Below are 24,914 nucleotides of genomic sequence, written 5' to 3'. Positions count from 1 at the left end.
AAACAATGTGGAAGGAAGAAACAGCAACGTACTCTGACCTGGACAGAAGGTGAGTCTGTCTGCACTGAGCACATAACCTTCCTACCATAATGCATCTTCCTAGTCACTATCAGACATTTATATGTGTATTGAAGATGGTGCTCAGGCTATTCACATTTTCATACATATGTAAGGGGTCATATAACCATAAAGTCTCACATGCACAGATTCTGTTAAGGGTTTCAGAAACTGTGGTATATTGTTTTTGGTAATAATGTTTTAATAAAGCTTCAGATGAAAATTATATTTTGGCAGAATATGTTTAAGAATCCAATTTGATTATTGTCCTTATGGTTTATGACTAAACATAAATCATAAAGGTACTAATAAAAATAACCGAGATACAAATTGAAGGAAGATACAAGTTGTTATAGCGAGGCTAATCTGATGTCACAAAATAAACACTGCCCCTTAATTCACAAAATTGTGATGTGATGTAGTCTGTCTAGGTACCACCCCATAATGATTCATATGATGATGCCAAAGTGACTTGTCCATAAAGCAGTACTGAAATAATGTTAAGGGATGGCTATCTTTTGATAAGTGTAATATTTTAACTGTTTTGGAAAAGTAAGCCTTGTATTTATACATTTACAGCACTTGTCCATTTCTGCCACTGTGAAATTTATTATTGTATGTTTTACTATCATCAGTGGGTTTCAGGAGTCATGATCTATTGCATTTTGGCCATACCATTTTCATAAATTATCAAATAAAGATAATCTTCCAAAATATGCTTAATGCACAGATGTAATTGGTGTCACCATGGGAAGGTAAGGAAGGCTTTTTGGAGTTCATTGGCAGATAAAGTGTATGATAGGACTAACAAGAAAGGACTATGGGATATTCTGAAAGTATATGGAGTTGGATGCAGGTTGCTGGAAGGAGTGAAGAGTTTCTATGTAGTAAATAGCAAGGTATGTATGAGAGTTGGTGTGAGTTCTTCCCAGTCTGAGTAGGTTTGCGCTGGTTGTGTTATATTATGGTGCTTATTCAGTTTGTATATGGATGGTATAGTAAAGGAAGTGAATATGAGGGTTTTAGACAGAGGCCTGAGTTTGATCATTAGGGAAAAAAGGGTATGGGGATCTGAGTCGGCTACTATTTGCTGATGATAAAGCTCTGGCAGCTGACTCAGAGAGGAGGTTGAAAAGACTGGTGAAGGAGTTTGGGTGTATTTGTAGGAAGAGGAAGCTGAAAATAAATGTTGGTAAAAGATAAGATAAAAGTAATGAAATGCTCAAGAGAGAGAGGTGGTGAAAGGATGGATGTAAAATTGAATGGAAAATAGCTGGAAGAGGTGTATGTTTCAAGTATTTGGTATCAACATTTGCAGTGGGTGGAAGAGTTGAGACAGGTGAGGTGCAGGATAAAGGGAGCAGGAAAAGTACTGGGTGGATTAGTAAAAAAAGATCTTTAAACATAGGACACTAGATGAGTGTAAAGAAAGGGTTATATGAGGGAATAGTGGTGCCCACTGTGCTGTATGGTGCTGAAACATGGAACATGGGAGGTGGTGGAGGAGAAATGATTGAATGTAATGGATATTGAGTCTTTTAGAAGTATGTATAGGATAACATGGAGGGACAGAATAAGAAATGAAAAGATAAGAAAAACTGATGTTTTGAAATAACTGATTGAATGGGCTGACCAGTGTGTATTAAGATGGTATGGGCATGTGGAGAGAATGGAAGACAGTAAAAGTAATATAGAGAAAAATGAGGTCAGATGTGTGCAGTGAAAGATTAAGAATAAGGCCATGCCTTGAGTGGATGAAATGTGTGTAGAGAGCATTGAGTGAGAGAGGAATGACTGCTGCAAGCAAGTATGATTGTGCATGATAGAGGTGAAGAGCAACTGTGGTGAATGCATGAAAAGTGACATCTCATTGACCCTCGGGAGGGTGTGTGGGTGCACTTGGCAGGGTCCATTGGCATATGGACCCAGTTAAGGTGTGGGGCACTCGGTAGGAAGTACCCTACATCTGCTGTAGTCTAAAGATTGGAGTAGGCATGAAGTAGGGAATAGTCTCATTATGAAGGAACATGGGATGCATTATGGAAGTTGTGGCCAGCTGTGTCATGCCTAAGCACCTGGAGTGTAGTAGAGTTGTCCAAGACTAATCCTTCCAACAGGGGCTGACACAGCTAAGAGTGTGAATGCTGTATGTATGAGTGTGGTGCTTTGTCTTGGCCATCCTGTGGAATTGCTGGCCTGGTATTTAGATAGACTAAATTAAGGTATGAATGTGATGAAGTATTGCAGGTACCTCCACAGCCAGCAGTGTTGAGCAAATCAGCTACTACTGACAGGTCACAGGTCATTACAACCTTAAATAATTCTAAAACTTGCAATAATAAACTTTATGACTGTGGACAAAGTGCTTAAAATACAAGACTTACTTTTCTTTTTTTCTTTTGTGTAAGAAGGGCTCTTTCCAAGGGCAATAATCCTGAAAAAAAAAAAAGAGCCCACTTTAAGTGCGTCCCTCAAGAGGCCAGTTTGAAAGCAAATCTGGAGAAGTGTCTTGAGACCTCTCTCTTGAAAGACTTTAGACCATAGACAAAAGGAAATGCAGAAGCAGGCAGTTTCAGAGTTTACCACCAAAAGGAATGAAAGATTGAGAGTACTGGTTATGGTTAATTCTTACATTAGGAATGTGGACAAAATAGATGAGAGAAAGTAAGTGTTATGCAGTGAGGATGTGGGAAGGTCCAGCTAGCAAGCTGAGAAAAGAAGCTGGCATGAAAATAGCAACAGAAGAAAGCAAGAGATGGAAACTTGTGGGGGAGAGAGAGGTTGAACACAGTTCCCTCTTTCAAAAGGGAAGTTTTAAGACATTTCTGTGTATAATATTGAATTTGCTTTTGTTCTGTTCTCTGTAAGGCCTGGCACTTTCAGTGGGCTTTTTGTAGATTGTTTGTTTTATGGATACATTTATTTGCAAATGTAATCTTTCTTGTATATTAATACTTACTTTGGCTTACAAGAAATGAGTGTACCTGTTTCTTTATATGTACCATGAAAAGAATGTTTTGTAATGACTAAACAGAACTATCCCATAACTAAGATTGTGTATGATAATAATCATTATAATCATGCAACTCATAACAAGTTCTTCAAATTTGATGCACAATTTCTCAAAACAGTGAAGGTGGCACATTTGCTCTTTCTCTGCTAAGAATCTCATATATATAGATCTAGATATATGCATATTCCCCTACAGAGTTTCACAGTATTTTAGTTTCACAATCCTTGGATTTCATGCCAAGTCCTAAATTCTTACCATCCCAACCTTAGTGCATCATCTCCAAGTTTTGCACCTTTGTCACATATAGGTCACATCTTCCTATCATTGGAATCACAGATAGTAAAAATATATATGTATGTGCTATGTATTGTATACTTATTTATGTATAAAGATTTTTAAGGTTGATAAATCACTTGTTGGCCACAATACCATAAATAATCAAAATGGCTTGCATGCAGGACAGGAAGAAAGAAAGGCTGGAGTCACAGTATATTATAAAAACACACACAAACAAATGAGAGCCATTTCACTACTGCAGTAATGCTGCATCAACTGCACAGCATTGCATCATGCTGCAGGGGCACTATCATATATGTTATAGTATTAGTATTAGGTAGTGTGAAAATGTATAATTTTAATTTTTGAGGGGTTTCTCTCTGCCAGGTTGGAACCATAGTAAATTTTTTTTATCATTGCTTACAGTAAAACTAGAATGAATCATGTCTGATGCAGGGCAGTAGTGGAACTGAGCCACCACAGAGTGTTAACAACATGGTGCATCTTCATCTAGATCTTGCTGTTACAAGTGACTCTTGATATCTCCTGAGCCAGTTTCAGCCACACAGCTACATCATTCCACACAACACAATGGGTCACACAAACTGTATCATAATTAGTCACACCATTTGAAGCCACAGCACACCAGAACACACCACAGCCATCATGACACACCACATCACAACCCAAATCTCACCCTCAACACCAACCCACACTACACCACACATAATCTGCATCATGGACACAAAGCCACATCATGCCACACATCCTACCACCCACGCAAGGGCCCGAACCACACTTAGGCCTGGTTTACACTGGTCCATTTTTACGGTTTCCATCTTTGTACACCGTCCAGCAATGATGTCACCACAATGTCTGTTCAAATGATTGTAGTGGGAACCGAGTTCCATTTCTGCCTCAGTTTGAACAGACACCATCAAGCAGAAGAGATGAACAGATTTTAACTTTGTAAAGAGAGACAGGCACAGTGTTGTACATACTGATGTCTTGAATGTTTTAGGTGTGATTTTCAAGTACATGTAATTACTGAATTACAGCTTTTGTAGTGTATTAAAGCTACATTGTAAATTAAACATTTTTACACTTCATGGAAAAGAAGAGTGACTGGGGTCCCAGCCAGAGGTGTGGCAACACCACAAAGCTATGTAAACACAAACACATGGATGGACAGGACAGATTTCAACTTAACAAACTGCAGAAATACAATAAGCCTCATTCTGCACCTTGTGCTGGTGTGGGGACACATGACCACACCCATGCCACCCACATTCCATGGTGCGCCTTTCCCCTTGGGACATGACAGTCCCGTCCAACCTCGCCTTTGTCCCCTGGGACATGACACCAAGGCTCCGGCTGCCCTGCCCATCAACATGTGGGACTGAGGTCAACCCTCACCCCTTTGTCTCTGTGGTGCTCCAGCCTTCTTCACAGATGGGTGGGGTCCCAGGACCTCACGAGGTCCTTACCTCTCTGGCTGCATGACCTCCCTTCACCTCACAAGTCCCAGACTGACCTGGCAACCACCCCAGCATCATCGGTAGTCATTGTCCTGCTAGCCTCAGGCAAAGACACATGACTCCTGGAGGCTTCATTATTATCTTTTGTACAGTTTATTTATATTAATATAACGCAGCACCATTACAATTGTATTTCCTTGGCCACTCAACCTCTACACAGTACTAGAAGAAGAACCAGATTATCTAATACATAAAAATGGTGGCCACAGTGGGAGGAGTTGACGCTACCAGTCTTCCTAACCCGTGTCTTGCCTGTTCATTGCCAACTACTCCAGGTTACCTGCTAAGCCGTCACCAACGCATTTCTGCTAAGCCATCACTGATGCAAACTGCTATGCTACTACACATCTATGTTACTTTCTTCAGCTGCTTTTAGGGCCTCTTTCAAGCTTTTGCCAAGCCTGCCCCACCAGCCTGTTCCTGTACGATTTCAAGCCGTCACCAGTGCTCTCCCTGTTTCAAGTTTGGCCTTTTTAAGTCGTTACCGACGCAACTCGACTGCTTTGCTGCTGATCCCGCCATTCTAAGTCTTTGGATTTTATGCCATCAGACTTCACATCTGCAAGTTTTGGTGTTTCCTGTCCATGCAGTCTTTCCTGCTCGTGGCTTCCAGTGGATAATCTGCCACGATCCACCACACTTAAAGATTTTATCGCCATCATGTGTGTTATTTGTGCAGCATTATGATTTTTGCAGTGTATTATTGTTATTTTGTAGTTTATTTGTCATAGAAATGCCTTGTTCTCTTGTTTTAGGCCTCTAGTGTTGTCCTAGTTTTTTCTTGGCCTGTGATTCGCTGTACTGACATTACAGCTAGTGTGAGTTTTGTGATTGGCCACTGTGTGCTCTTTTCTGACATCACTGCTGTGTGAGTTTTGTGATTTGCCAGTGCATTCCCACTTTTCTGCCATCATTGTTCTGTGAGCCTTGTGACTGGCTATAGTGCATACATCATGTGTCTTACACAGATAAGTGCCTCTTTATGATGTGAATTATGTGCTTCAGTGCCCTTGCATCCCCCCATATGTTTTGTAAGCATAAGGACATGCCTAGAAGGGTGGCTGAGCATTGTACTGGTGTGGGAACACATGCCCACACCCTTGTCACTCACATTCCATGGTGCACCTTTCCCCTTGGGACTTGACAGCCCTGACCAACCTCACCTTTGTCCCCTGGGACCTGATGCCAAACCTCTGGCTACCCTACCCATCACCACATTGGAGTGAGGTCAACCCTCACCCCTTTATCTCCATGGTACTCCAGCCTGCTCCACAGCAAGGTGGGCTCCCAGGACCTCAGAAGCCCTTTACCTTTATGGCCACTTGACCTCCTTTCACCTCATGAGTCCCAGCCTGACCTGAGCCAGCAGGCCCAGCAGCCACCCCAGTATCATTAGTAGTCCTCGTCCAGCCAGCCTCAGGGTTGGACATGCAGCTCCTGGTGACTAATTTCACTTATTTATTATCTTTGTATAGTTTATTTATATTAATACAGCTTTATAACTGTATATCTTTGGTTACCATCCCACATACATTACGAGAAGAACCAGATTATCCTAGTACAACCTATGGTAATGTATTAATAACCGACAACCAGAAAATACTAGTATAGCCTCCTTCTCCACCATACTGTGCATTGATACAGCAGACACCAGTGGATGGACTGGACAGGTTTGAGCCCATCAAACTGCAGCCACGCACAAGCCTCATTCTGCAGCTATGGTAATGACAGTATATCAATAACTGACAACCAGACAATCGGAAAAATACCAGCTCGTATAACCTCTCTGTCCACCACACCATGCATTGATACAGCAGACACTACTGCCCCCACCATGCCTTGTTGGATTTAGTAGCATTTAAAAGTTACTTATATTTCTTTACTGTGTAATAAATGACACTCTTCTCTTCACTGGCCTCTCTTTGTCAGCTGCAAGCAGCAAGCTGGCAAGAATTATAAAGATTCCTTGTCAAGGAGGTCTCTTCTCCACACGGCCATGTTGACAAAACAATGGATACGAATAGATGGCAGTCAATTCCTCCGTTCAATAAGGATTCCAGTTTTGTAACGTCATTGCTGGACGGTGAACAGAGACAGAATTTGTGAAAGCGGACCAGTGTGACCTTAGTCACTCAACAGTCCATGTCACTCCCACCCAGACCACATCACTTGCATCATAAGAGCCATACAGCAACTCATATCACACAGTCATACCATATAGCCTAGCATTGTTTTAGTGTGTGTTTTCTCCTCACATTTGGTGTGACACAGTGGAGTGGTGGTGTGATCTTGGCTGCTCCTAAGCCAGGCCTCTTGTTTGTGACTGCAGAAATTTGTAACTCAAATGTTTGTAAACTGAGAAGTGTGGTGTGGCAGAACAGCGCTATGTGGCATATGTGTCTGTTCCACAGCAGTATGATATCTCTCATTTGTTTGTGTGTTTTTGCAATGTCACATAGTGAGACACATTTCATGTCTTTGTGTGTGTTTTCAGTGTGGTGGTACTGTTGCTGCAACAGCAGTGTGACACTGGCTTTCTCTCCCTCTCTCATAGGCAAACAAGTAATATGTATGTTCAGGCATATGAGCTGTACTTGGAAATATTATGTAGCACATACTCAGTTATTTTTGCTCTCTGCAGATATACTCTATACGAGTATATTTGCAATAATTTTTCAGAGTGGTATTTCTCTCCTTTGTTGTAATGTTTCACTCAGTAGTATTTCTGTTTTTTTGTAATAAATCTTCACTAGCTGTATTTCTCTCATTTGTAGTACTTTTTCACTGAGTGGTATTTCTCATTTGTAGTAATTTTTCACCGAGTGGTATTTTCACATTTACTACTGTTCTATGCACCTACACAATTGCAGTTCTTCCTTATTTCCATTGGCCCTTGATCATGTGCACATCTTTGCCATTCTATCTCCTGTTGCCTCATACCATGGAGCACATGGTTGCTTTAACAGCTGTGAATTATTCTTGATAATGTATTAACTCACAAAATTAACAAATTTGACACTCGTTTCCCTGCTTTATTAAAGGCTTCACCCAACACATGCACATAAGGAAATCATATAAATCACCTTTAAAAAAGTGCCACTATGTGTAGTGTAGCAGGTGAAGGACAAAGACAGAGGAAGCAAGTAAAAAAAAACATTTCCATAAATAAGCATTTCCAACAGTAATATCTTAGATAGGTGTCTTAGAATTTTTTATTCATGTATGTAATACTATAAAATATAATTTTTCATACTGATGTCCAGTAAATGATGAAAATGAATTGGACATGGGCAATATCAGGACAAATGCAATTCCACCTGAGTGACCTAAGCGACCTCGTGGCTGAAATAATTATTTTTATTGCATTGTTTTCCCCAACCTTTCTACTTTGACAGGAGAGAGTCCAGACATCAGAATGGTCACTGTAATAGGGTCCAAAATCCATCGAAGTGAAATTATCCATGGAACCTTCTTGTTACACTTAAATGATAGCTATCAGTTGCTGGGGCCAGAGAGAAGTAACTTCCGCACCACAGCAGCATGGGAAAAGCCAGCCAATGATGGCTTGTGCTGCAACTCACGTGTCACTCTGGGACATCCTTGGAGGAAGGATCCTTCCTCCAAGGAGACACTTCCCCACAACCACACCCACATGCTTCACACTCTCCCTCCCTCCAGCTTGCTTGCTATCCATAAATGACAGGTTGCTGTTTTAATTGTGCTTTTATACAACATGTAAGTCTTTCATTATTATGTCAGATAACAGCATAGCCCCTAAGGAGCCAGGACCCTTGAGAGGAAGAAAAAGGGAAGAAAAACATCACTAAAAGACTAAGAAGCATGGGGGGAAGCCTACATGAGCTTTGGAAGCTTTGGATGATTTTATTATTTCTTTATATTCTGTTATCCATCACAACGGTATATTTTCATAACGTTTATTAGTTCTTTTGTTTTAGTTTCTTCCAGTTTCATTTTTTTAAGCTTGTATCATTCTCTTCATTTGTGTTCATCTTAGGAAGTATTTGTATGTCGCTTATGTTTTTGCTTCATAAAATTGACAAGTTCACTAAAAAGAATACTTTTTAATGATTAATTCCTCTACTAGTATATAGAAAATTAAACAGTTTGATAGAATAAAGGAAATAAACAATGTGTGGGCACTAGATACAATTTTAACGTAGCTGTGTTATATCCTTAACATATAAATCCACATCATCCTTAATCATATAAAAGAAAAAATGCAGTCACCTATTTATTCTTAATAATGTAATTTAACTCTAATGTTATATTGTAATTCAACTAAATAGTTGTAAAGGGTATAAATTACTGAATATCTTGATACCAATCATTACTATTCATCTCAAATCCATTGAAGAGATATTGCATTTTGAAACTCGCAAAACTTTGACCGATTTTTTCTATTTTAAATTTTTGGCGTTTACGTCACTCTGGCTATAGGCGCCTCATATATACAGGGTGATTCATGAGTTTCTCCAGAAACACTGGGAATTGGAAGGTTATGCTATTCTAAGCAGAAAATATTCTATGGGTGTATGTGTTTAATGATTTGGTTTAATAATGAGAGGCTTGAAAAGTGACAGGAGGTACCTTGTTTCTCTTTCTGTCACGGTGAGCATCACCTGAGTGGCCCTCTGCTGTTGCCAGGTATTCATTTTTTGTCTTTCAAAACTTGTTCATCATTCTCCTGCTACCTCAAAGTTTCTTTTTTTTTCTTTTTATAGTTTTCATTTATGTAAATTATTTTTCTAAAAAAGCATGGAAGCTTTGTAATGAGTGCACTTAATTATGAAGTAAATCTATGACTAGAAAAGCACAACTGTAAACATGATGCAGCAGGAGAATGACGTGCAAGTCTTGAAAGAAAAATTAACACCTGGCAACAGCAGAGGCCATTCAGCTGATGTTCACTACAACAGAAGAAGGAACTAGGCACCTCCTGTAATTTTTCAAGCCTCTATCACTATTTAACCAAAGCATATATATCTGGAGGAGTTTTCAAGAACAGGCACCAGATTCTCTCTCTCTCTCTCTCTCTCTCTCTCTCTCTCTCTCTCTCTCTCTCTCTCTCTCTCTCTCTCTCTCTCTCTCTCTCTCTCTCTCTCTCTCTCTCTCTCTCTCTCTCTCTCTCTCTCTCTCTCTCTCTCTCTCTCTCTCTCTCTCAAGAGAGAGAGAGAGAGAGAGAGAGAGATAGCTGAGCTCCTCTAGAGAGATCTTGACAGCTGAGGAGTGTTCATTTATCACTGTGGTTGCATTTCCTTGCCTGTCCTAATCTTTCCACTCTTTTCTCCCTTTTTCTCTCCTTCTCAAGCACCAGCCCACCATTACATCAGAGGCTGTTTGTTTGCACTCATTGCATTTACTACATGTTTTTTCATGTAGCTAAAAGAAATTGACAGTGGTATTTGAATGCTGAATCAGTATTTTTTATATTTCAGGTAGCAGAGTTGAAGAGAATCAACAAAATTATCCAAGAAAAGGAGTTCTATGCCTTGAAGTCATTAAAAATACCAATTAAGGCCAATTCTATACTTGCTGAAGTGCTGCATCAAGAACAGTGTCAGGATGAGCCTGCATCAGCTAATGTGGCCAGCACAAGAGCAGCAGTGCTGGGGACTAGAAGTGTCAGCAGCTGCAGCGAGTATGAAAGCGATTCTGAGATGCATGTTGGTTACATAAGTATTGACCGTATTTTGAGAGACAAACGAACCAAGAAGGAAGCAAAGAAATTTCTAGATTCAATGCAGAAGGATTTAGCAGATATTCGTGAAAAAACCAACTCTTATAAGAACTCTCTTGATGAAGTAGCTGCAGTACTGACAGACCAACGTTTTCAGCCACTGGATCAGCAAGAGGGTGGATGCTCAGGAGCTGATTGGGGGATTTCATGGTGGAGAATATTATTAGTTGGAGCTTTACTTCTTGTTGGTATTCCTTTCTTGGTATATGTTTATTTAAATTTCCCAAAGAAGTAGTGGTTATATTTATAAACAATTGTAGTGTGTAGTAACATTCCTACTAGTTTGAAATTCTTGAGATTGGAATTGTCTACAGAAAAAAAAAATGTATATTTGTTGTATAAATCATATTGTTCCTGAAGTGATACTATAAAACAAAAGAAGGATGTACATTACATAACAAAGTAGACATGTATGTGAGATAAGGTAGAAGAAACCTTTGAACAAGTTAAACCCTTAAACAGTGGCTTGTATCACAACTTAAAGTTTCCACATACAGGGTAAAATAGACATTTCATTATGAAAATAGATTTTTCTATTAATTGCTATGTTATATTGTAGTAAACAAAATTGTTTGAATGAAATTACATTGTGTACATGAAGAGAAGCAAAATGTAAAATGTACTTTTAAGAAATAAACAACAGAATTGTAGACACAATGATGTTCCATGCTTTGGGAAGGCTGCAGTTGGAGGGCAGATGTCCCAGGGGAAAGAAGAAATGCATGTAGCTCAAAGTGAAGGCTTCGACTGATGCATTTTAATTTGTTTTCATGTACCTTACAGATCAAAAATATTAAGCAATGACTTTCTATTAATTTATCATGACATTTTGAAGCTTTTGCTTTATTAGCTGCAGTGGTGACTGGCTGTGATATGAATGGGTGGAACACAAGATGAAGGTAATTTCCCATATCATTATGTGCTCTCTGCTCATGCAGAAACAAATGAGCACCGCTGTTTGAGGGTTTAAGACAAACTTTTGATGGCAGCTTTTGATACAGATTGTTATTCCCTCCAGGCATTTTGGGGATTTGTAGAAGCTATGGTTCGATAAGATTGTCTTTATTATATGATGAGATGTAGTAGACTGCAGGGAATCAAAGGCTTATGTAATATGTGGAGGAAGTTATTTTTGTATGTGGGCCTTCTGATGGAACTGATATTCAACTCTTTATTAGAAAAATGCTTCCTCTTCAGAAAGAGAGAGAGAATGTAGCATAGATTATCTTGTACTCAATATTATGTGGATTTGTAAATTTTTAATATTTTGGTGTGTTTTCATGAAGTGTTTGTTAATCATTGGTTGTGGGGGAATGCATTATATATATTATATATATATATATATATATATATATATATATATATATATATATATATATATATATATATATATATATATATATATATATATATATATATATATATATATATATATATATCTCATACAGTATTTTAAATAAAGTAATTATCTGATAATTTCTTATCTAATTGAGTGAAAATTTGATAGGCTTAAGTTGTTATAATTTTATCAAGCTTGGAAATCATGTAAAATATTTTTCTGTGTAAATCCAGTAATATACAGTACTTTAATTTATCATCCAAACACAGTAAGTTGAATCCCCAAATTCAAACATTAGTTCAGCCCTCTTGCACACCAAATACATATTTGTAAAAAGTTGTAATATCTCAAAATCAACAAAACACTGCATCCACTAAAACAAAACATGACCTGAAATAGAAGAGTTCACATGCTTATGCCCATTAACTGAAATTTGGTAAGTGATTTAATTGCAGATAGCTAAATAATCTTCAACTAGGCTGGAACTGAAGTGTTTGAAGTATTTGAAATGCCAGCATCCTCCATGCTCTTTATTCAATTTGTTTGATGTAAGTTTTGAATCATCTATCTTATGATTGCAGTGTGTTCCATTACCTGTGTGCATGAATACCATTGTTCTAGTTACTTGTGTTTCATTAAAATAAATCATGTTAGATTGTTGCCACATGACTAGTGTAGCAGAGATAAACACTACATGGCTGTGTGGACTAATAGGATGAAGTGATGTGGTTTGATTAGTGACCAAAATGCCAAAGAAACTTGTTGAAGCAGTAGACCCTCTTTTCTAGTTCCCCTTCCATAGGAGCTGGCCATTCCCAGAAATAAAAATAGGAAGCATGATTGTGACAGTAGTGGCAAGTGAAGAAGAAAAGGCCTTCTTGCAATGGAATCAAGAGCAAAATTTGTTATAAGTGATGATGAACATCTTTCATGAACTTTGTTCTTTCCATAAAAGGGAATAAAATTATTTACTCTATGAGTAAGCTAATGATATATCTGAAATAGCACTGAGATAGCTTTGTATTAATGGTAGTTTTGAGTTGCTAATCCTCAAGGAATCACATTCCTTCATCTGAAGAAATTAAAATGTATGTTAACAGTAGGTAAATATAGTAGTATTCATAATGTTACTAACTTTAGTATACAGGTATTAATGTATATGGGGATGGACATTAAGGATTCTGGGTGCTGGTTACTAAGACTGTATTTGTGTAACTTGGTTTCTCATCAAATTTTAATTTTTTTATATAGTTTACATATTTGAAATCTCATTATTTCTTTTATTGAATATTTGTAGCATGTTCTTTCCATGAATTGCACCAATTAGTAACACACTATTTAGGTTCATACTGTAAGAAACCTTTTGATTAGTGAAGATGTGTGCAGCATCACTAATGAGCAGAAAAATAACTTTTTAAAGATCTTACAGCTAATACATATGATTTGTTGCTGAGCATTATGGATGAATAAGAGAATGAGTAAAGTGAGTGGTCACTACATTAGCAATTTGAGTCTGAAATCCTAATAGAGCTCTATAGGTTTGCACCAGTAACTTAATAAGATACTGAAATATTGCAAACATTGTTGGTAATACTAAAACTTCCTGTAATTTATTTTGACATTTAGAAAAAAATGATGATTTGATCTCAATAGTGCTACCAGTACTATCAAAGAAACAGAATTTGAGAAAAATACTGAGATTCCAAGATTTTACTGTATTTGTAACTAAAAATTTTAATAGTCGGAAGTTACCACTGTGGACAATGTCACAATTACCTAGTCGCTCTTAAACAAAAGAACAAAATGGTGAACAGCAATTCAGTGAGCATCATAGTTGACAAACATTGTCTAGTAAGATTCCTTACATATCCGTCTTATATATGCTGTCTGTTATAGAAGAAATGTTGAGTAAAATGTTAAGGTAAACACCACGACAGCTTTCTGGTTTTGTTGGTAACAGTCCTTTCCCTCCACCACTCAGATATTATAATTGTTATGGAAAATGCAAAGATAAGTTTTTAGAAATTATTAGCTAAATGCAACAGAACTGTACAAATAACAATACTAATGTGTCAAAAAGATGTGTCTGAGCTTGAAAAACAGAACCTTAATTAAAATTGTGGTGTGCAAGAGGGTTACTAAGTGCCAATTCAAAAACATTTTTGAGCATAGCTGTGCTTAAAACCTTATCATGTGACTCCTGCAATACTTTCAACCTATATTCAAATTAAGTTTAAAGTTTACAGGTGTGATCATGATATAAAGGCTGGCTTGCTTGTCATATAATTACAGTGCAATTTTTATTCACTAATATGTGAAAAGAGGGAGATGATTGAAATTGTAGTTAAACAGACAATGATAACAACATTGTATATATGACAGCAGCTACCACTGACAGAATATGGGTTATCATTTATAGAATTGCTGATTTTAGCAGCATGAATGAGACCCTGTTAAGTGCAATCATATTGTAATGAAATTATTAGTGAAACTTTTAAGTCATGGGGCTTTTTTAGTTTTAGTTTGACCACAAGAATTGGGCAAAAATATATTGAATTAAACTCATCTAAGATGGAGTTTCTTTTTTAGCTCACTATAACTAAAGTTGAAGCTTCTGTTAACATTTCTTGGAACAGATAGTTCATCCAGTTAAATCCATTTGCTTGCTGGAGGGTATTATTTCCCAGTTATGGTTTTACTGGAGTGCCATAAATACTGAATGGTAGCAGTGTGGAAAATCTTATGAGTTCTCATTTTAAATTTTCAGCCCTTATCATGTATGGTATTCATAGGATTAATTTTCATAGTTTATTTGGCATCTGAATTCCTTTTACCATTCAGTGTAATTTTATGCCTCTCTCAGTGCTATTCCTTGTAATACTGTTCCACTGTTATTTTTGTAAGGAAAAAATATTTTTCAATAAAAATTGAGAAAACCTTATTACAAAGTAACCAAGAGTATTGATGTCATGCATATAGTCAGTCCTAATATAGTATCATTGTGGCAAGTGCACAAATAATCTTTTCTTTCCTTTCAAGAGGGAGGTTTCAAAACATCCTCTGCTTTTTTATCATTCAATTTGACATTGCTCTCGGAACTGACATTTAAGTGGGCCGATTTTTTATTTATTTATTTATTTATTTATTTATTTATTTATTTCATTTCATTTATTTATTTATTTTATTTTATTTATTTATTTTTTGGAGTCTGGCCTTCTAACAAAAAAAAAGGAGGGAAGAATAGATCAGATGATTTATTATTATTATTATTATTATTATTATTATTATTATTATTATTATTACGCCCTGTTTAGAAGAGCAGTGTGAGTGGAAATTCTTCATATATGGGAAGGGACAGATAAGACCCTTGTACAGAGTTGGCAGCTGCTGGGTGTGAGAAAAACTGGCGGAGATGACTCAGAACGTCTAACTTAAGAGAAGTTTTACCTAGAGATGAGATGTTAAGTTTCCAGGATAGATTATTTGTAAGGGACAGACAGAGAATGTTCATTGAAGAAGAAGGGGGCAGCTGTGTCATTGAAGAGGTGATAACAGTTATCTAGAAGTTGATAGATGGAGGAATTGAGTCAGATTTTAAGATCAGAAGTCGGGCATTCTGTGGCTTCCCTGCATCCCTGCTGAGTTGTTTAATCCTGAAGGGTTGGATGTCTGTGAAAAGAAAATATCATTTGTGGAAAACGGTTTTACTCGAAGGAAATTACTTATCCTCTACATAGAAAATCAATCTCTCCCTGCATGATATATATACATATTTGTAAACGTTTGTACAATCTTTGTCATTATCTTTTGAACAGCTTTTAATAAACTTATATTCTTACTATAATAAGAAGACCAAATATCATCTTTAATCTAATATATATGATTATAATATATAGCTGAAAAGTAGCATTTTTACTCCCATTCATTGGTAATAATTTATGCCAATGCAATCATATAAAAGCGCACTGTGGGATGGTATGTGCAACTAAGACATATTTTGTGTGTAAATATAAGTAATTTTCCTTGAGTAAAACTTTTTCCAAAATGAGTCATGTAAGGAAAATCCATATTTATAGTGGTTAAATAGTGTGTGTGTGTGTGTGTGTGTGTGTGTGAGGCAAAAAGGCATAACTGCTGGTTAGATGGGTGATTACCCTTAGGCCTGAATTAAACGTCACATCGATGTCACGAAAAGATGACTGGGAATTTTACCAATTAGGTCGGCGTCTCAAACATCCACTGCTAAAATAGCATCCTTGTTCGACGCATTGTCAAGATTTTATTTGCGAAAAACGATATGACATGGCCCCTGAAACCCTTAGTAATCTGTTAAAAAATAGTCGAATTAAGACAATGAGAAGTCGAAATATAAGAGGATAACTTTATAAGGTTTTCCATAGTGAAATCTGTATGTATTTTCCCTCGAATGACTGTTTGAGGAGACCGGGAAAGGAAATTTGAGGACGATCATGTTTGTCGTTGCGAATCACAATTAACATTTAAAAATAATGGGATGCACTGATAGCCCTGGATGCCATGACTAAGTTCTAAGGTTCGTATCAAAATAATACACAATATATCCCTCCTTCCAGACAGCCAGGCTTAATAATTGCCAACGACATCGAAACGATTCGAATTCCTTTATGCTTCGTGGCATCTTTCGTTCACAAGAGTAACACTTTTCTGTATAATTGCACATCGAGCTCATTTTTCATCAACTATAGTTTTTCCACAAGCTAAATAAAATGGTTGAGCGCAATATTAGGAACAAAGTTTCAAAAGACATCACGAACACAAAAGATCAAAGGAATCGAATACTGGTATGAAATAACAAATCATATTGTAATTAGCAGTGAAAAAGTGGGGGAAAAAATAGCGATTGAAGTATTCAGCTCTGAGTTTTCCTAGCGTGAATGTCACAGATAAGCAGTAACTTTGGGTTCATTTTCTCTGAATTGCAGTTGAATTATGTAGTATGAAAACTACCGAATGACTTGTGAAACGAAGCGAATGTCTCGAAACTCTCTTCCATGCAGCCAATCCCAGCCTTGGACGTGGCAGCGCTCCACCTGCCGTTGACCAGCAGAGTTACCAGACCGGCGCACGCCACTTACCTTTCTGAAAGCGAGGTGCGTGGTGGCATTCCTTGATCCATGAAGACTTCAAAACTTTATAAAACTGCAAGTAGGTGACATTGTCAAATTTTGTGAGAAGTATGTAATGTATACATGACGTATACATTACAATGTATAGTGATTAATACTTACATATTGAATGAGACGCCTCAGTAAACGGTAATTGTTACTTTGCAATCCGAAATCGAGGTAGTGCATCTACGCGTCCACGCTGTCAGCAAGCATTGGTAGTGTTTGACGTAGTTCCCATATGACACCACGTTGTAACTGTAAAGACCTGAAACGGTTATATTAATCTTTATTCGATAATTGAGAATGTTAGACCTAAGATTATGACCCTATTATGCTAGTGGTTCGTTAGCGCTCCTTTGTGGCAATAGTATTTATGGCAAATATTAATTTCATTTTGATGGTGGCTCCTCTTGTTATAATACTGGTTCGTGTTTATTCAGTAGTGGCGGTAACGATGATCAAATGTGCGGCGTTACGTCTGTGGTTGCGCGTGTGAGAAAACTCCTGTTGCGTTGGAACTGCACTAAGCGTACTCAGGGAAATGTTACTCAAATCGGTGCGTGGGAATTAAGCTTTAACAGCAATGGGGAGTTTTCGGAACTAAACCGCTAGATGATGTTGCTGTTCATCTAACTGTATGAAAGAGCTAAAATATTGTTGTAGTAAATCCCAGGTGCGTAAAGATGCATAGAACATTGATGATCATACTATTGAAATGATGTATCGACTTCTCAATATCCGGTATGGATAATATTGTGATAATGTGGTCAGATTTATTTATTTATTTTTTTTTGTGATTATTGAGTAAACTGCTAGCATTATCTTAAATAAAGCGTATTATAAGTATAAAAACTTAATTTGGACAATGAAAAAAATCACACTATACTATATAGTATGACGCAACATACTCAGTAACATCGTGATGTATGGCTCTCTCTCTCTCTCTCTCTCTCTCTCTCTCTCTCTCTCTCTCTCTCTCTCTCTCTCTATATATATATATATATATATATATATATATATATATATGTGTGTGTGTGTAATTTTTATTTATTTTTATTTATTTATTTATATATTTTATTTAATTAATTAATTAATTAATTAATTAATTTTTTTTTTTTTTTTGTGGAGATTTTAGCATCCCTCTCACGAAGCGAGCGATAAGGCAAAGTAATCGAGAACCAAAACAAACACCTCTCAGGCGATCCTGCTGCTGCTGTAGTGTCCAGCTACCGTAATCCATTGCTTAGGGCGTAGTGGAGATGGGCACCGCAGCAACATTCAGCTTCTTGTCCAACAACGTGTTTCTTGAGTTCAACCAGCGCGGCCGAGTCAGGTGTTTGTTTTGGTTAGAGATATAGCATTACTATCGCCAGGACACTCGAGCTGCCAATTTTTATTAAAATTGCCGTTTCCATAAACTAGGAAGGAGATCTATGTAAATTGGACTTTTGACTGTCACAGACATATTGCCTTTATGCTTACTGTCGTCTAGATTAAGACGTTTCAAATCAAGAGTGTATTCATTTGGAAATCTTAAGATGACCAAATAAATCTAAATGCCGATTCACTAGAAAATCAACTTGTATACATTTGTTCATGAAAAGAATTTGATTTTGTGTTACTACTTAGAAGGGATTACGCAGAAAAATATATTATATAAGCTCACTGCATCTTCATGTAAATAGAATAACACTAGGTATATCTGATACTGCTTGTATGTGAGAGGAGTTTGTGTCTGTGCTGCCACCTGGTGACAACCACTAGTTCTGAAATTTGCCATTGGCGCACGGCATATGAGTAGCACAGGATAATTGATGCAAGCCCTTTTGTCCATAAGCTTATAGTTCAGTGAGAAACTATCAATTCTTTATGCACATTCTTTGGTAAATACTTCTTGAATTGAGTTTTTTAACTACAGTAGTCGAGAGCAGTGTTTCCCAAAACAGTGATAGTGATTTTTTTTTTTGGAGGGGGGAGGGGAGTAATGGAAGGATAACAGGAAAAGACATGGACGTATAATGGGAGGAGTCGGCATGACGGCATGACGTCAGTAATGTGAAGCCAACGCGCTATTGGTCCACTGTCGCCCACCCCCCTCCCCCTTGACCCAAAGCATTACCATAGTTGAGCATTGAAAGTATAAGGTAACGCCAGTGTACCGCTCCACATTTCCTGTATTCTGTTGATGCTTCCAGGCCAGCCAACATATCTGTGACCACAAAAGACTGCAGAAGTGGTGGTGTGCCGCGCCACCAAGTAGACGGCAAATCATGCATACAAATCAGGTAAGTGTTTTCTACTTGATGGGTGGGCTAGAGAGAGAGAGAGAGAGAGAGAGAGAGAGAGAGAGAGAGAGAGAGAGAGAGAGAGAGAGAGAGAGAGAGAGACTACTTGATGGGTGGGCTAGAGAGAGAGAGAGAGAGAGAGAGAGAGAGAGAGAGAGAGAGAGAGAGAGAGAGAGAGAGAGAGACTATCAGGTGAAAGATGGCCTGAAGGTTGATTCTTCTTGGTATAATATCACTTAAAATCAAGGATGTATGCATAAGAATATAGGGTAAAGAAAAGGAAATAAACAAGAAATTAACCCAGATTGATCTCAAATATTAATTATATATTTGCATATTGCTTATTGACTATGAAATCCCCCCTTCCCCCCCCCCCCTCTCTCTCTCTCTCTCTCTCTCTCTCTCTCTCTCTCTCTCTCTGAACCTCCTTTGGAAAAGATGAATTCTGAAGATATAAAACACTGCGGTACCTGACATTAGATTAATAGCTCAGTCTTCGTATATTAAGTTGTAAAGCCATTCATTGCAATTAAGTAATAATTAGACCCAATGTCAATGAAGACTAAAAACTACAGTACTGGTAAACAGTACAAGCTGAGAGTATTTCGACAGATATGCTTCAGGACGCAGTCACCCGGCTGTATTGTACAGTGCGTGTCACTAGCTGTTGGAGCCTGCCTCTTTCACATTGTCGGTTTCTCTGAGCGTCGTCTCACATTGTCGATTTCTTTGAGCAATGTCCGAAGTGAGCTTCAGCAGGTATGTATGTGCATTGCCCTGTGCAGTAAAATTAATATTTACCCTCTGTTGCATCCTTCCCATGCTGAATATCCTCTTATTTAGCCATACGTAACAGCTGACATTGTCACGTTTGTGCCATGTTGAATTCGGATAATAAGTTTGACTGGCTTTGAGTTAATTTACATTTATTTTCAAACCATTCATAAAAATGTAGTTTGAGACAAAGACAGACCTTGTGCAGTAATGCACATGCTGGTTCTGTAAACTATCAAACTTATATGAAATGGGTGAAGATATGTGAAGCAAGATTATATTATCAGTATTAATTTAAAGTATATTTAGAGAATTTACATGCAACATGCTTCCATGACAGGTTTCCCTTGAGATATGGTATTAATTGGAAAGCGTTATCTTGTCTTTCAAATGTGTAGCATACTTGGTTGACCTCGTTGTAGAATGTCCCAAAATTCCCTCGTGTTTCTTTAGTTTCTACAGCCTACTTAAAGCTTTGACTTTGTCCCAAAATTCCCTTATGTTCCTTTAGTTTCTACAGCCTACTTAAAGCTTTGACTTACCTTTATGCACAATCATCTTGTATTTCACAACTACTTGTCACTGTAGTAGCTACATCTAACAGATTAAATTGTTCATTTCATCCATCCTTGCGCACATAACTTTGCTTCTTCTTTCCCTCCTTTATTTCAACCAGATGGCACCACTGCTATCACATCTATTTCTAAAGCTGAACTCTTTTGCTCAAACCTTTGCTAAAAACTCTACCTTGGACGATTCTGGGCTTGTTCCTTCCTCTCCTCCACCCTCTGACTACTTCATGCTACCTATTAAAATTCTTCGCAATTATGTTTTCCATGCCCTTGCTGGCCTAAACCCTCGGAAGGCTTATGGACCTGATGGAGTCCCTCCTATTGTTCTCCGAAACTGTGCCTCCATGCTTGCACCTTGCCTAGTCGAACTCTTTCAGCTCTGTCTGTCAACATCTACCTTTCCTTCTTGCTGGAAGTTTGCCTACATTCAGCCTGTTCCTAAAATGGGGACCTTTCTAATCCCTCAAACTATCATCCTATTACTTTAATTTCCTGCCTATCTAAAGTTTTTGAATCTATCCTCAACAGGAAGTTTCTTAAACATCTATCACTTCACAACCTTGTATCTAATCGCCAGTATGGGTTCCGTCAAGGCCGCTCTACTGGTGATCTGGCTTTCCTTACCGAGTCTTGGTCATCCTCTTTTAGAGATTTTGGTGAAACTTTTGCTGTTGCCCTGGACATATCAAAAGCTTTTGATAGTCGGGCACAAAGCTTTGATTTCCAAACTACCCTCCTACGGCTTCTATCCTTCTCTCTGTAACTTCATCTCAAGTTTCCTTTCTGACCGTTCTATTGCTGCTGTGGTAGACGGTCACTGTTCTCCTAAATTTATTAAGTGGTGTTCCTCAGGGAACACCCACTGTCACCCACTCTCATTATTCATTAATGATCTTATAAACCAAACTTCTTGTCCTATCCACTCCTACGCTGATGATACCACCCTGCACTTTTCCACGTTTTTTCATAGACGTCCAACCCTTCAGGAAGTAAACATTTCACGCAGGGAAGCCACAGAACGCTTGACTTCTGATCAGACTTGATCAGCAGCAAACTTGGTATCGTTCAATGCCTAATAATTCGATTCCTATATCTATCAACTCGACACAACCTTCCAGACAACCATTCCCTCTTCTTCAATGACACTCAACTGTCCCTCTTCTACACTGAACATCCTCGGTCTGTCCTTTACTTATAATCTGGACTGGAAACTTCACATCTCATCTGTATCTAAATCAGCTTCTATGAAGTTAGGCGTTCTGAGAAGTCTCCGCCAGTTTTTCTAACCCCCTTCCCCCCCCCCAGCTGCTAACTCTGTTCAAGGGCCTTATCCGTCCATGTATGGAGTATGCTTCGCATGTCTGGAGGGCGGGGGGGCGGGGGGGAGTTCCACTCATACTGCTCTTCTAGACAGGCTGGAATCAAAAGCTTTTTGTCTCATCAACTCCTCTCCTCTGACTGTCTTCAGCCTCTCTCTCATCGCCGCAATGTTTTCTACCACCATTTTCATGCTAACTGCTTTTCTGATCTTGCTAACTGCATGCTTCCACTCCTCCCGCGGCCTCGCTGCACAAGACTTTCTCTCACCCCTATTTTGTCCACCTCTTTAACGCAAGAGTTAACCAGTATTCTCAATCATTCATTCCTTTCTCTGGTAAACTCTCTAACTCCCTGCCTGCTTCTATATTTCCACCTTCTTATGACTTGAATTCCTTCAAGAGGGAGGTTTCAAGACACATCCTTCAATTTTTGACTACTGCTTTGGACCCTTTTATGGGACTGGCATTTCAATGGGCATTTTTTTTTTTAATTGGATTTTTGTTGCCCTAGGCCAGTGTCCCTTCTACATAAAAAAAAAAAAAAAAAAAAACTTACCCATCCTTTTACGTACGTTTGCGTTTCCCTTGTTACTAGTTCCTTTCAACCCTCCCTGCACACATCTTAACCTTTTTCCTGTCCATCCTTTTATGTACATGTTTGCTTTTTCCTTTCGTTATTCCGGCATTCTCTAGATGTTTTATCAACAGAAGATAATAAGTTGCCTTTCTCTCTCTTTCCATGTGTACTTGTCAATTTGTGGTGGAAATACTTGCTTGGGCATACAGATAGTGGAAATAATGCGGCACAATATTATTATTATTAATTCTATCTTTATTTGATTAGTGTTGTACATGTGGGTTATTGTAGCTGTACTGGCAGGTCTTCGTTAGTTCTCAGGTGATGTTTTCCTGATCACATCCATTACTGTAGGGTCGAGGAAAGGCAATTCTCTCCAATATAATATCAATGAGGTAAGGGTGGCCGTAAGAACTGCTTACAAGTTCTCGGTCTGTTTATTTCATAAAAATAACATTATGCACTGATATAAAACTTTCAGCATATTACAATATTCATAAACACATGCAATCAATTTGGCACTATGACATTGTTTAGTAGAAACAATCAAGACATTTACTACATTTACTTACCTCGATCACCTTCCCTGCTCATATTTGTATGACTGCTGAGAATGATGCTCGCGAGGCTCGCGAGCAATAAGTGGGCCTACAACTAGGCTATGAATGACGCTCGCGAAGTTAGTGGGCACACAGCACTCTCCTAACAAGTGAGCATCAGCTTGAGGCTTTATATCAAGCATGTTTTTCATGCAAGTAGAAAACTACTGAACATTTTTACCTTAATCTTGATTATTGAGGAAAAATGAGGAACATACACTGTTACATACATAAGTTATAATCTTAATTCTTTCCACAGGCTCTTCATGGTGTCCTGTTAACCCTCTGCAATTCTTTCCACAGGTTCTTCATGGTGTCCTGTAAACCCTCTGCAAAGTGATGTCTCCTATACCATCTGCTTTAGCAGCAGATGCTGAGGAGTCTTCTGGGATACATCAATTATGCCATTGACTTTTGTTTACTATTTTGTTTACAACTAAGACAGTAAGACTTGTGGACTAGCAGTGTTGCTGGTTAATGAGCAGTTGATTGTGTTAAAGAGTTCAGGAGACTTTTTTTTTTTTTTTATGAAAAAATATCCAAAAATATCCAGAAGAGGCAGTTATTCTCTGGAGACTCTGAGGTAAAATGTACATTTCTTTGTACTATGCTGGGTCACTGAAGTTATCAGTGTATGTGCAAATTAAACCCTTCTGCTTAAGGACTCTGAAAATCTGATAAAAACCCACTGTATACATTTTCAAGAATGTATGGAGGCTTGCTTTCCTGCTGTGACCATCCTCTTTGAACAGCTCCAAAAAGTGCTCTGCCAGGCACCATTGGCCTGAAAAATTTCCCTCATATGGTACCATAGTTGTGCTCAAAGTATCAGCACACTAACAATAAACCCTGTAGCAAATATTTTGGGTATGTTTGATAAAAATAATTGAAATATGAAACTGGTAGTAGTGGATACAATTCCATTATCCTTGTACAAACACAGATAATAAATGAAAAAACTTGCATGAGTAACAACTGAAAATTACCTACATGATGAACTTAAGGTCCATACAAGAAAAGCAGTCTGACCTGGGAACATCTGTGGTCATCCCCACCACAGATGGGGACTCCGAGGCTGTTGCAGGAGTCGCTATGATTTTTATTTAATATTGAGGGAAGGGAGTGTGTATGTAAACTAGGTGCATGTAGTTTTGTGTGAAGGAAGAGAGTTGTCTTTTGAGGGCAGGGTGTGACTGCCCCTTGTGTTGAGACAAAAAAGTGTTCAGTTAGGTCACAACTGGCTTTAATAACTTCACAGCACCCTCTGATCCAGTGCTTAAGAGCTCACTGGGAGTAATTATTTTGGCAGGTGCCTACTGCCTCCTCCTTCCCTTACAGGATGGATGTGCCAACTGTAGAATGGAATGAGGTGGTTATGAGAGGAGAGGGAATAGAAGTGTGTGAGTTTATGTATGCAGTGCATGATGGGCACTGTTACCAAATCCCATTCCAATACACAAGCTGGGAAAGGTGAGTGGCAGGCATGGTGACATCAGAAGCAAGAACAACAGGCAAGCACGAATGAGCAGCTGCTCATGAATGGGCTCAAGTGAAACACCATTAACAGCTTTATCTGGTAGGTGGTGCAAAACACTAAAGGCTTCCTTGGATCTATGAAATCATGTTCACATTCATTGTGGAGGTCACATAGTAGAATTGC

General features: G+C 38.2%; 1 protein-coding gene and 1 long non-coding RNA gene across 8 annotated transcripts in view; both read left to right on the top strand.

The window, feature by feature from the left end:
* Positions 1-11,021, top strand: part of LOC135100700 (lysM and putative peptidoglycan-binding domain-containing protein 3-like) — a 12,917-nt gene extending 1,896 nt beyond the window's left edge. The window contains exon 3 of the mRNA XM_064003875.1: positions 10,341-11,021. Within this exon, the coding sequence (XP_063859945.1) occupies positions 10,341-10,877 (537 nt within the window). The 3' untranslated portion in view covers positions 10,878-11,021. The remainder of the gene's footprint in view (positions 1-10,340) is intronic.
* Positions 11,022-17,012: 5,991 nt separating this feature from the next.
* On the top strand, positions 17,013-24,217 carry LOC135100699 (uncharacterized). 7 transcript variants are annotated; one of them, XR_010268879.1, is made up of 6 exons: positions 17,013-17,165; positions 19,324-19,413; positions 20,026-20,172; positions 23,010-23,050; positions 23,268-23,364; positions 23,558-24,217. It is a non-coding gene; the product is annotated as an uncharacterized LOC135100699 (long non-coding RNA). The 7 variants fall into 7 exon arrangements; XR_010268877.1 differs by having other exon boundaries at positions 22,970-23,050; XR_010268878.1 differs by having other exon boundaries at positions 22,959-23,050.
* The last annotated feature ends 697 nt before the right edge of the window (positions 24,218-24,914 follow it).

Source organism: Scylla paramamosain, chromosome 5, assembly GCF_035594125.1.
Source record: "Scylla paramamosain isolate STU-SP2022 chromosome 5, ASM3559412v1, whole genome shotgun sequence".
Taxonomy (NCBI): Eukaryota; Metazoa; Arthropoda; class Malacostraca; order Decapoda; family Portunidae; genus Scylla; species Scylla paramamosain.
This window is presented reverse-complemented; position numbering and strand designations above follow the sequence as displayed.